This window comes from Marmota monax, unplaced genomic scaffold (genome assembly GCF_021218885.2).
Source record: "Marmota monax isolate L192 unplaced genomic scaffold, Marmota_monax_Labrador192_F-V1.1 WCK01_AAM20220418_F8-fsc00117, whole genome shotgun sequence".
Taxonomy (NCBI): domain Eukaryota; kingdom Metazoa; phylum Chordata; class Mammalia; order Rodentia; family Sciuridae; genus Marmota; species Marmota monax.
In genome coordinates, this window is record NW_026693023.1 from 2,544,958 (window position 1) to 2,558,154 (window position 13,197).

Consider the following 13,197-nt stretch of genomic DNA (forward strand, 5'->3'; position numbering starts at 1 on the left):
TTCCTTGAGAACAGATCCACTTTATTTAAAAAACTGAAATATTACAAATACACTAATGTTCCTTGTGTTTCCTTGTCTACTTGGCATAAATTGCTCAGTATTATTCAGTTCCTGATGATCCTGAATCCTCATTAATTTACTCTAATGAAGGGGGTGTCCTTTAGTAAATTAACAAATTTAATATACCAAATTACTGTTGGAAAACATATTGCTTAAATAATCATCAGGGAAATTTCAAGACTTAAAATTTTTTTAGAAGTCCATAAATATAGTATGAAATTATTTTCAAATTTATATTATAAATTATTTATTATAATTATTTTAAAATTATAACAGAAGATGGTTTTATAAATTTATGAATTTTGCCCATAGCACACACAAAGTGCTTGCTCAGTGGTTTTAATAAAAAGATTAAGGATTCTTATTGGCAAATTTCTTTTTCAAATGAAGACTTTCATTTAGAAGTACATGTTAATTTCTAAGCTGTATTCCCCCTAAGATAAATTTAGAAAGTTTTCATTTGAGACCATAATCACTAAAGATATTTTTGAGGTCTCTGGGATAAATGTCTAATTTTAGGAAGGGAGGTTATTTTAAATTGTCTCTGTGTACATGCATCATTATAGTAGCCTCCTGTTCTGGTATTTTTTATGCAGCATTCAATTAAAAAAGGAAATGTATGGTTAAACTTTCCTCTACTCTGAGGTCTTTTTTTTTTTGCCAGTGATAGAAAAACTTTTTTTTTCTTCTCCCTTGGAAGGTCACAGTAGACAACTAATTATTTTGTAAACAATTAAAAAATCAATTTGAGGGGAGTCTTGATATCTGAGTTGGAGCTTGGGATTTAGAGTTTGCTCACCCCTTGTTGTGCGTCTTGAGTTCCCTACATCAATCTGGTTGTCATGACCTTGATACAGTCTGAAGGGCAAAATGAGGAGGCTTCTCTCTTAATGGGGGCACATTGTTTGGAAACATGGAGCTTCTTCTAGGTATTGCTAAAGAGGATATATACTGTGAAGCTTAAATAAACGTTTCTTATTACATTTTCTCCAAGAAGAGCAATTTCATTATCTACAGCCCAACTCAAGAGAGATACTTGTGGCTGCTTCAGAAACCAGTATCCATATTATCAGCTCAAAATATTCTCTTTAATGCCTACTTCTTGAGAAAGTCCCAAGGATGTAGTACATACTTGCATATGAATTATTTTCACTTTGTACCATTTTTAGTGGATTTAAGAACTGATGTATACATCTTTGATATCTTGATGACAGTATTACTCTTTGTATGGTTTGTCCTCTTAATCCTTGATAAAGGAGGCCCATCCTCACTTAATTTGCACCAGTAAGACACATTTGGTCTTACTAAAGGTACATTTCTGGTCTTATTCATAATTAACTTGATATTTAAGCATCCCTTCTGAATCTCACGTGACTTTCTCTTTCCTTTCAATTCTGCAAAAACTTTTGTCCCTAGAGAATTTCATCTGTTGAAGAAATATTGACGTTTACATTGATTTCTCTTTCTCACTAGAGAAGTCTAGTCCTGTAAACCCTAAATAGTCATATCTAGATTTAAAGATGATTATACTGACAATAAACTTATCTAACTCCATAATTAACAGTGCATTAATTCAGACCTAAACTGATAGCATGAATGACCTCCTTAGGATTTTCAGTCGGATCTAGTCATTTTTGTATAGTAGTAGTCATTTTTAGAAGGACTGAATACAGAATTAGATGATGTAGCCACCTTTTGTCCCATCACAAAAACAGAAGGAACACAAGTTCAATGTCTTGAACAAGACCACCACAAATCTCCGGATAATAGTGTGTCCTGAGTGTGCAGGTTCTTCCTTCAATTCTTTTAAGTGGGTGCTGCCTGCTTCCTCTATATCCTGCTCCAGGTAGTCTTAAAATTGTCAATTTTAACTAGAGCTCCCTGCTGGAACTTGACTTTTTTCACCAATGCGAACTAGAAGCATTGCTTGTTCTTATTTTTGAACAAAAGTATATTTTTTCAAAGATCTATAACATAAAAATTCTGATAACATAGCTTTGACTTTCTTGGCTTCCCTGTTGCTCCTTTACTTTCTGAGAACTCACTGCCTCTTTGGTCTATGTTCTTCCTCATTGACCCCAGAAGTGTAGTGAATTCTTCCTAATTATTCTAGTATAGTTAGTCTCATGCTTTTGGCCCAAGAAGGAAGAATTGTTCATTTAGATTGTCTGTTTTTGCATTTCTCACTCTCTGTAAGGCTGAAGTGAGGACTTTCTTGACCCCTTTGCAATATCTCCTTCCTCGATACTTATTTGCAGTATGAAGGCAGGCTGTGGTCCTGGCTCCCAGCCTCCTGATTGTACATCGTAATATCCTATCACCTTTTCTTTTTTGCAGAGATCATCACTGGCATGCCAGCCTCAACTGAAAGAACATATGTGTCTTCAGGTAAGGAGAATAAGCCTGGCAAGCTTTACTAACAAGAATGACAGACCTAACTGCTGGCTGTTCCTTCTACTAATCAGAACCCTTTCTGCATCCAAATTTCAGCTGTTTTCTCTTATTTTCTCTTATCAGCTGTTTTCTCAATGTCTTTCTCAGTCCCACTCTACATTTTTGGATTTTACTTAAGAGATGATTCTTACTGTATGTCTGAACTTTGGACCTGTTCACACACAAGAGAAAAGAATCAATATCTAGATGATACTTAGTGACATCAGGATTACAAGCTCAGTTGGTGTAGCTTTATAGATGCTGCTCTTGGTTCCCTGTGCTCTTTCACCCATTAGAGTTATTTCTAGATAATGGGTCAGTATGTGACCTTTGCGATTCTAATTACCAGTGTGATTCACAAAATCAACAAATGTTTAGCTTGATTCTTTAAAATTTTATTTTGTTGTTTTTCTTCCTTTTTTGCTTTTGGTCTGTGCATTTCTGTTTGTTTCTGATTTCCTTGTAGTATTTGTTGATAGCAGTTAAAGTCTGGGATGATGATAGCTACTTAGAACTCAACTCTGCTAATCCATTTATAGTCATAATTCATTAATTTCTCCACTAGTAATGAATTAATTCATTTTACTGTATATATGCTTTTTTAAAAAAAATAACTTTTCTTCATTCTCTGTAATTTTATAGTTAGTGGAAACTTAGAACATTTAAAAATTAATTTTTATTTCAAAGAAATTTTAGATGGTCTATATAGAAAACTCATTTCTAAGGTACAATGATAACTTGTTTAGCATGGTACCTTTTACAAAGATTTTTACACCTCTGATAATCACAACAAAATCATAAAATGAGACATTATTTTTTCCTATTATACAGATGAGAGAACTGAAGCATTAGAAATGTTAAGTTATGTGTCTTAGGAAATAGAAGAGAAGGTACTTGGAGCTCAGTATTCTTTTCATTGCCCTCTATTGGGTAATTTGGCTTGGTTGACATGTTTCTTTATGGCCCCTACTTGTTAGAACTCCAGGCAGCCACATTATCCACCAGTCTTCTTCCATCTTACCTCCATCAGCATTTCCTCTTCCCTTCTAAGACAATGTTGAGAGTCATAAAAGCTGGCTCTGTCTGTATCCTAGATTGCTTTAGCCATATTTAGAGCATATTCATATCTCATTGCTAACATGTATGTGTGTGTGTGTTTTGTGGGCTAGGGTGATCCTGGAGTTTAAGGGATTGTGTCTTTTCTGCAAGAAGGAAGCAAGGAAGGAGAGAAGGAGAAAGGAAGGGATGGAGGTGGAGAGAGATGAGGAAAAAAGTTATTAAACTATGTGAATTTCTTCACCTCTCATTTAGGCATTTCTCTAATGTAAGTATTTTATTATCTATCTCCAGTGATGCTGTTAGGTACCTGAGCTTTTAAAATAAATGGTGCTTGTCTTAGGAATTTAGATTGACTTTATTATTTCCTGATATGTGAGTTGAATATAACTTTCTGTCTGTGAATTTCAATCCTTCTTTGATACTAAGTTTTTCTGATTTCTTACTAATGAAAACCCTTCGATCCCATGCTTTTCTTCCTGCATGATTGATGTTTTATGCTTTGTTTATACTTAAACACTGGTTTTCCTTCCTTCTTGGTATCTGAAAAATAAATCTTGCTCCTGTATATCCCTAGCTATTGCTATATATGTTTATTTAGCATGTTTTGTTTGACCATAATGTAATTGCTCTGCTGAGCCCTGCATGGTCTTTTTTCAGCCCCATGTTTAGTAAGGATGTTTGTCCATCTCCAAGACGCCTGGAAATATTTTCCTCTTTTTTTTTTTTTTTGCATACATGAAAGATGACCCTTTTCTCTGTATATGGGGGTTATTCCTTTTGTTTTCATGTTTCTTAAAATTCTTAAAATCAAGCCCACACCTAAGAGAATGAGCTATCTATCTCATCTCTAGTGTGGATCTGTTTGATGATATTTCTCTGAAATTCATTTAGCAGTTGACATGTGGGACATCTGCAGATGGACTGCCTTCATGTTCTCTTTCAAAAGTCTTTGGGTCTAAACCATAGAAATATTCCTTTGTGGTCTCTGAATATTACATATGTTTTCCTCTGACTTAGAAATGCTTGTACTGCATTCTAGTTCGCTTTTTCTATAATAACCAAGCTTGGCAATATTTAAATTGAAGAGTCCAAGTAGCATGACTCAGTAAAGCCTCATGCCCCTTTTGTTTTATAGAGTCTCCCATTAGAATATCAGTATCAACAGAAGGAGCAAATACTTCTTCATGTAAGTATATTTAAATATTTCTGTTGATCAATTTTTAACCCAAGACAATATCTGTTTCCAATAAGCATATTCACATCTATTCTCTACCCTTGTTGAGAGATAGGGTATTGGGATTTGGAGATGTTTGAAAGAGAAATGGCCATTTGCTATGCCTGGGATCAACTAGACACCTCATCCCTGCCTTATATGTAAGAATAGTAAATGACACCACATGTGTGTTAATTTTAGGATAATCTAGTGTCTTTGAATGTTGATTTGTAGTGTTCCTGAGGCCATATTATGGGTGGGTTTTTCTTTTTTCTTTTTTTATTCACCTGTCTCGATGCCTTCAGTAACTGTCTAAGGCTTGATGCCCAGCTATTTGGGGCCTCGATCCCAAGGCTCCTCAATTTTCATATAAAGTCTGCTCTGATAGAGTAAGGAAACTATATATAGATGCCCTTAATTCAAGGTTGATAGAAAGTGACTAATTATGAAAATGTTTGAAAGCAAATCCCTAGGCAAGATCTCAGATTGGTTTTCATCTGTTTAATGTGAAATGTGCTTTGTGCTTATGGACTTCTACAACTATTAGATTGATTGGTGCTTTGTGTGATTGCAGGGGAATTTAAGAAATTAGCGAAGACTAGTAAAAATAGTTTCTGATACTTATAAATTGAGAATATCATAGTATTAAATTTTGATTTTCAACAGGGGAGTTATTAGACCTAGACAATAAAACTTACATCTATAGTCTTTCTCTTCCATACTTTACCTTATTATTTACAGTATCTCTCAGTTTGATAAGCTCTTCAATAAATACATGTTTTCAGTTATCCTGTTCTAACCCAGATACAGGGACAATTTTCTTATATGATCAGCATGGTAGAAAACTCAATGGATGTCTGTACTTTTGATAACTTAAAATGTTTTCTCAATATGTTTAAATAGATGAAGTGATTTTAAAGTCTTTCCCTCTGGCTGGTGGAATGAGAACTGTAGTTACATGATGTAAAACTATCTTTTATTGGCTGAGGGTATAGTTCAATGGTAGAGCACATGCTTAGCATGCAAGAGGCCCTGGGTTCCATCCCTAGCACCAAAAGCAAAACAAACAAAAATCTATTTATTGCATGAAGTTTAATGTTTTAACTACATAAAGCATCATTTCACAGAATTGATGGCAACAATCTAGGAAGATCAAACAGGAAATGAAATGCTGGGAAGAACTAAATTGGCTTCCTCTGTGTTCTGAGGACTCTAATTACATACTCCAAAATGATAATCCCTGCTGGCAAATTTGGAATATTTATTATTTAATTCTACTTATAAAAAGATTAGTATAATTATATGGATTTTATATAACTAACGTTAAGGAATCATACTAATAGCTTTGTTTTTTTTAAGTATTTATCATACAAAGGCAAGTACCAGGTTTTTCTTTTCAGCATTTCATCTGAGAATAATTAATCTCTTGCATGATTCATTGAATAAAGTTATTGAAACTCTTGTAATTGGAACCCTTCATGCTATCATTAACGGGGCTATCATTATGGATGCTGTCTTTAAGCACATTTGAGCAGTTTGGGAATGGAAGAAATACTTCTTCTAGTTTTCCAGAGCTTTAGGGAACTGAAATGAATATCTCAGTTTATGTTTCCATTCATTGCAGTACTGTTGAGAGAGAAATAATTTTGAAATCTGACTCTGTTCTCTTAACTCTCAGTAGAGTTAGTTCCTGGTATTTGGTAATGGTTTAGAACTATGAAAGAAGGCTTTGTGCACCATTAGTTAAAATATAACTGTGTGTCACTTTCATACATCTCTGCCTGCTTATAGTAGGTTTCTGGTCAATGTTGTTGAATTGATCAGTAAACATGTTTTTTTCATCTCATGAAAATATGCTCTATACTTTGAAAATGAAAACCTAGCATGGCAGGAGTCTAGATTCATACTTGCTGGTAATAATCATGTAGCATCAGGCACGGAGATCATTTTCAGGAAGCCTCATAAGAACTCTACATTGCAGGGAAATATTGTGAAGAAGAGATATCTCCATTTAGTAAAGGCTGAAGGTGAAATGGAAGAATCAGGATTTACAATAAGCTGGAGTCAAACATTCAAAATATATAAAAAGTCAAAGGCCTTGAAGAAGTTCATGAGGGTCAGAAATAATCAGCTCTGAAGAATATAGGTTTCTTTGCACTTCAGCCAGAAAGGAGATGCTAGCAAATGCCTGCATTTGAAAAATGACCTGTGCTTTAATAATGTAATCAAGCCTGTGTGGGCCACATTCTTTGAACTATTGACACTGGTGTTTTCTAAGTAAATTCTGAAAGTCTTTCTAAGGTAGTAAGGATTCAGCAAACATTTTTTTGTGTTATAACAGTTCTGTGTACTTTTGGGGTCAGTGTGAAGGAGAAGAGGCAGCCCAGTTCCTTTTCAGTTTTGTAGGTATACATGTACACAGAGCTCTAGGGCAAACTTCCTTTCTGCCAGGGCTTTTTTGAGAGCTTCTTACTGCTGGGTGAATTTTTAGAGTGTTTTGTTTTATTAGTCTGTGAGCCTCCTGCTTAGAATCCTGCCTGGGATGTCATGTCTTTCTCTGCCACCTATATCCTGTTTGCTCTAAAAGCTTTCCTGACCACCCCAGCCACTGAGTTCTCCTTTCCTCTCTGTCCATCAGGTTGGATTAGCAAAAAGAAAGAAAGAAAATTAAAATTACCTACTTACTTATCTGAAATAATAATATATTTTCTTCTTATTGGTGCTTTTCATTCTAGTATTCTACCCTCTATCTACTTGATATATCAGAAGCTAAATACTAGCTAGAAATATCATATAAATATCACACATATGTGCATATACTTACATATTTTTGCTTTTCAGTACTGAAATTCAACTCAGGGTCTCATACATGTGAGGAAAGTGCTCTACCACTGAGATACACCCTTGCCCTCTAGAAATGGTATTTTTAAAATCACTGTTACAATAAAGAAATTATTCTAAATTGCAGTTTTTAAGGTTTATTTTTCATTTGCAAACATATTATTATTTTCCTCCATGTCAGCATTTTATAAATATTGGCAAAATACTACATGTTGCATATACACAATTGAATATTATTCAGCCTTAAAGAAGAATGAAATTATGGCATTTGCAGGTAAATGGATGGAACTAGAGCATACCATGCTAAGTGAAATAAGCTGATCCTCCCAAACCAAAGGCCAAATGTTTTCTCTGATAAGCAGATACTGATTCATAGTGGAGGGGTAGGGAAGAATAAAGGAACTTTGGATTGTGCAGAGGAGAGTGAAGGGAGGGGTGGTGTGGTGTGGAAGGGAAGGATGGTAGAATGAGGCACACATTATTACCCTATATACAAGTGTGATTACACTACTGGTGTGACTCAGCACCATGTACAGCCAGAGGAATGAGAAATTATGCTCCATTTGTGTACAATATGTCAAAATGCATTCTACCTTTATATATAACTAATTAGAACAACAACAACAAAAACACTAACAAAAATATGAAAAAAAAAGAAAAAGAACATCAGACTTAGAAGAGCTGGCTTATAATGGGTGCTTTTTGTATTTACTGACTATATGATTTGAGTTTATTGTCCAACCACACTGAATTTCTTTTTCATACAAAATGAAGGTGTTGTTCCAGAAATCCCAAAGGTGCTCTAAATTTCTGATCCAATTCCAGGAAAGAACTTGCAAATAAAAAATTTAAAATTAAAAAAAAGTAAAATTACTAACCTTTCCCTTTGTGTGACAGTTTATGACTTTTTATTTTAAATTACAGTCACTATTTTAGAGTTGCCAATTATAATTTTTAAAGTTTCTTATAATAATTTCAATAAGCATCATCATTTTTTTCAATTTTTTTTGTAAATGAGACATGTATGACTAAACATGTTGGTAAGTAATTGGCTATATGAGTGTCCTATTATGCGTAAGTGACAGGTTTTTGAAAGGAAAAGATCTTGAACTTTATAAAACAGTCAATAGGACTGTCTTGTTCCTCCTTTCATAGAGTCAGCAAAAACGTAAATGGATTGTTTGAAACAAACCATAATGGCTTCTATTGGAAGTGCCAGCTCCTTGTGACCCCATTTTGCAGACAACTCTGTTGAATGTTATAAAAATACAATTGTTACACCAGCTACTTTATTTAATTAAGCTCCATCCGTTCCAATTTAATATATAAATTAGGGAAACAAAAATAAAAAGTCTACTGAATAGAATAAAGGAAAGGAAAGGAAGATAGGTTTCTGGTAAATAGTCTTAAGTTGTAAAACTTTATTTATTTAATTTTTTGGTACTGGGAATTGAATCCAGAGGCATTTTACCACTGAGTCTCATCTGAAGTCCCTTTTATTTTTTGAGATGAGGTCTTACCAAGTTGCTTGGGGTCTAAGTTTCTAAATTGCTAATTAAGTTGCTGAGGCTGCCATAGAACTTTTGATGCTCCTGCCTCAGCCTCCCAAGTTGTTGAGATCACAGGAGTGCACCACTCTGGCTTATAAAACATATTTTTAATAATAATAGTAGCTATTGAAGTCTTCCTGTGTGCCAGATAACTGTGCTAGATATTTCACATGGATAATGACTTGTGGTTCTCAAAAAACCTTATTCCATTTTACAGATATGAAACTGATGCATGTTGTCTACAGTCATATACTTAGGATTCATACCCAGACAATACACTAGCCTGCTCTGATGCATAAGCTTTTGTTGCTCCAAAGAAAAGCCTTTTCTGTTGTTTTAATCAGCTTTTTCACTGCTGTGACCAAAAGACCTGACAAGAAAAATTAGAGGAGAAAATGTTTATTTTGGGGCTCACAGTTTCAGAGTTCTCACTCCATAGACAGTTAACTCCTGGGCCCAAGGTGAGGCAGAAGAATATGGTTAAGTACATGATACTGAGAAGCAGAGAAAGAGAGAGCACTTCCCTCACCAAAGGCTGACCACCAATGACCTACCTTCTTTAGCCACATCTTACGTGCCCACAGTTACCAGCCAGTTAATCCTTGTCAGGGATTAATTTACTGATTGGGTTAAGGCTCTCACAACCCAATTATTTCACCTCTGAACTTTATTGCATTATTACACACATGAGATTTTGGGGGAATGCCTCATATGTAAACCATACCAACTATTAAAAGGATTGAGATTCTGTGGATGGATCAAAAAATAGCTTTGATAGAAAGTGGGTTGGCAGTATGTGTGGTAGATTAAGGTAAATGAGTTGCCTTGGACCAGTTGAGCTTGTGAATGCATTGTAAAGAACACAGACTTTGGTTGGAATCATGCTTGTAAGTCTAAGTCATGCTTGTAGTGCTGCTACTTTGTGCAATCATGATTAAGTTACTTCCTCTTTTTTTTTTTTACGTCTATTCTTAAACATATATCGGGGAGCTTAATGTGAGAAAATGAATGTAAATTGTTAAGCCATCTTTGTTTAAAGGTGGTTCATTTCTGCATATGGAAGAGAGCTGGTATGTAAAAAGAGGATTGTATTTTAAAGAAAGGACAAATATTCGGGAGTCCTTGATTCTTATTTGAAGACTTGAATATTGTTGGAGAAAGAAGGAAATATGTGACTTTCAGCCTAAATGATGCTGCTGAAAGTTCTTTGCCAGGAAATCACTATATCTTTTTAATATATATTTTTAGCAAAGCCTGCATTTTAAAGGAACATATATATCCAGGAAATCCTCTTTGAAATCTCTGAATGAAATGAACAATTCAGCCTTGGATTTGGAACCTAGAAAAGCTAGTTGAAGGGAAAAAAAAGTCTCTTGTCTGCAGAGACCTTTCTGTCATAAAGAGAGAGAGCATTTGCACCTGGGAATAGCACAGTGAAATGTATTGATTAGATTGGATCAGGTCCCACTGGCCCATTGGTGAGAATGCAAGCTTTGGGTCTTACATTCTAACCCCAGCTCTAATAGACATCCCTTCCTTAAGGGTAGAGAAAACTGCCGGGACCTTTGCTAAATGATTCTCAGCTGGAAAAATGGCATTTCAATTTCAAATCTTTATTGGTGGTAAAATGTGAACCTGTCCTGTCACTGTTGGAGAGCTATTTCTAATGAAATGCAAATTGTTTTCAGATCTCTATAAACATGACATTTTTCAAGGGTGTGGTGGCTCTGCCCACTGTGAAGAATGACAAACAAATTACTAGGCATTATCTAGCAATAAAATAATAATTTTAAGTGAAAATTGCTTAACTGATATTGCTTTCCTCTTTCCAATTGCCTGGAGAGTTAATTACAGATTTTTAGGACAATACAGTAACTTGGAGCAAGAGTTTTGGCTTATATATCATAGCCCAATCCATATGTTCAGGCAAGTTATTGTTCAGTTCATTCATTTTGCTGGTGAATACACCCTACTTTTTAATTTTTTTAAATAGTATTGCCTGCAAGTAAATGTAATTCTTCAGTTGTGTCTTTGTCCTTTATAAAGCCATTCAGCATTTTTTATGGTATTTCACTAGTAGACAGGATAATCCCAAAACTTTTGATCAAGGTTTAACCTTTTGTACTGAATTGAAATTAACCTTTTACATACTTATTTCTTTGAACCATAAAACTGTGTGTGTATGTGAGCTCCCATGTGTAATCTGTATATATAAATAACTAGTTTATCATACTTGATGTATCATACTTGATGTTTTATAAGATACATTTCATAAACTGAATCATTTATTCACACAACTCTGTGGCTTAGATATTGTTCTATGTATTAGACAAGGCACTTGCAGTTTAGAAATTGTGACTTGCTTGAATTCATAACCAAGTAGATGGTAGAACAGAAATTAAAATTGAATTTTTTTATTTCAAACCTTGTGGTCTTTTGTTAAAATGGTTTATGAGATCCATATAGCTCACTTGAAGAAAGGCATTCTTAAAAAAAAAAAAAAAACCATCAAAGTGAAATTCTTTTAAGGACTCAAAAAAAAAAAAAATCACATTTTTCCTATCTAGCCCAGAGCCAGCATTTATAGAAATAACACACTCTTTATAATCTACAAAGTAATGAAATGGACAGGAGAGCCCTTAGTTATTGGCAATATAATTCAAAGCTTTTTATAAAAGAAGGCAGAAACTGTTGGTATAGACATTTGAGTGACTATTACTTTGTTTGATTATGATGTCAGTCTACTTCAGAACATGACATTTACAGAGATGGGGATAATTGTAGAACTATTGTGCGAAGAGAAACCTGATCATCTGACAGGAAGATCTTCCTCTAGTAGTTTGGTGTTTGGAGGAAATGCATTACCTAGATTAAATAATATTTAACTTATTTCATAATATTATAAATCCTGTAAATTATTTGTATAATAACTAAATTCACTAGTAGTGGAATATAAGATGTGAAGTAATTTCTTCTCTGTATTTTGTTTTTATTAGAATATTCTCTTCAACATTTGAAAAAAAATCTCTCATTACATTGGATATCAAGTTAGGGAAGGAGATATTTATTTTTCTGTTTCATTATTTTATTCTTTACTGATTACCATGATTATGTGAGTTTATGGGACTCAGTATGGTATTTCAAGATATATAGAAAATGTGTACCATTCAATCAGTGTAATTAGTGTTTCCATCTTCTTTTCATTTCCTTATGTTTGGAGCCTTCCAGCTCCTCCCTTCTAGTTTTTCATAAATTATATAAGAGGTCACTGTGAACTTTAGTCATCTTAGGACATGGGAACATATTCCCAGTGGCAAAGATGCCTGTTGTCTTGCCTCCTCCAATCTTCCTTCTTTCTACCCTTTTCAGCTTTAGTAATTACTATTCCATTATTTTTCCCAGTACAGTATTACAACTGTAGTAGTGAGGCTGGGGTTGTAGCTCAGTGGGGGAGCACTGGCCTAGCACATGTGAGGCACTGGGTTCAATTCTCAGCACCACATAAAAAATAAAATAAATAAAATAAAATATTGTGGCCACCTATAAGTATCAAAAAATTTAAAAAGAAAACTGTAGAAAACTGTAGTACTTTTAATTATTAGAGCTAGAGCAGTGAAATGGGTTTTATATACACAAAAACGTTTTTATTTTGATTTTTTTAAGCATTCAAGTGGAGGAAAGAAGTTAGAGATTGAGAGCTGTGCCACTATGGCAGCATCTAGAACACAGCCAGTGAGATTAGGATAAATTTATATACACTAAATTTGATAGCTTTCTAAGGTCTTCATCCACATACCCCCACCCCCAAGGTAGCTAGATATCTGAGAAATAGAACTATGGGAAAAGAGAACTTTAAATCAAAAAATCTTGGATGCCTTCAGAACAACCCCTAAACAACAACAACAAAAAGCTAAGGGGGCAGGGATGTAGTTCAGTGATAGGGATCTTGCTTGTGAGGTGCTGGATTCAATCTCTATTACTGCAAGAAAAAAAATAAAAATGAAAAAGGAAGCTAGAGGAATAACAGGATAAACTGACAAA

At 34.3% G+C, this 13,197-nt stretch overlaps 1 protein-coding gene across 8 annotated transcripts in view; it reads left to right on the forward strand.

Annotated features, from left to right (window-relative positions):
• The window catches only part of Nrg1 (neuregulin 1), a 207,646-nt gene that overhangs the window by 56,315 nt on the left and 138,134 nt on the right, over nt 1–13,197 (forward strand). For 6 of the 8 annotated variants that reach the window (XM_046453300.2, XM_058582314.1, XM_046453301.2 and 3 more), the window contains exons 4-5: nt 2,398–2,448; nt 4,688–4,738. The exons of the other annotated variants lie outside the window; for them this stretch is intronic. In XM_046453300.2, coding sequence (XP_046309256.1) covers nt 2,398–2,448; nt 4,688–4,738 — 102 coding nt within the window. The remainder of the gene's footprint in view (nt 1–2,397; nt 2,449–4,687; nt 4,739–13,197) is intronic. 8 annotated transcript variants of the gene reach the window in all.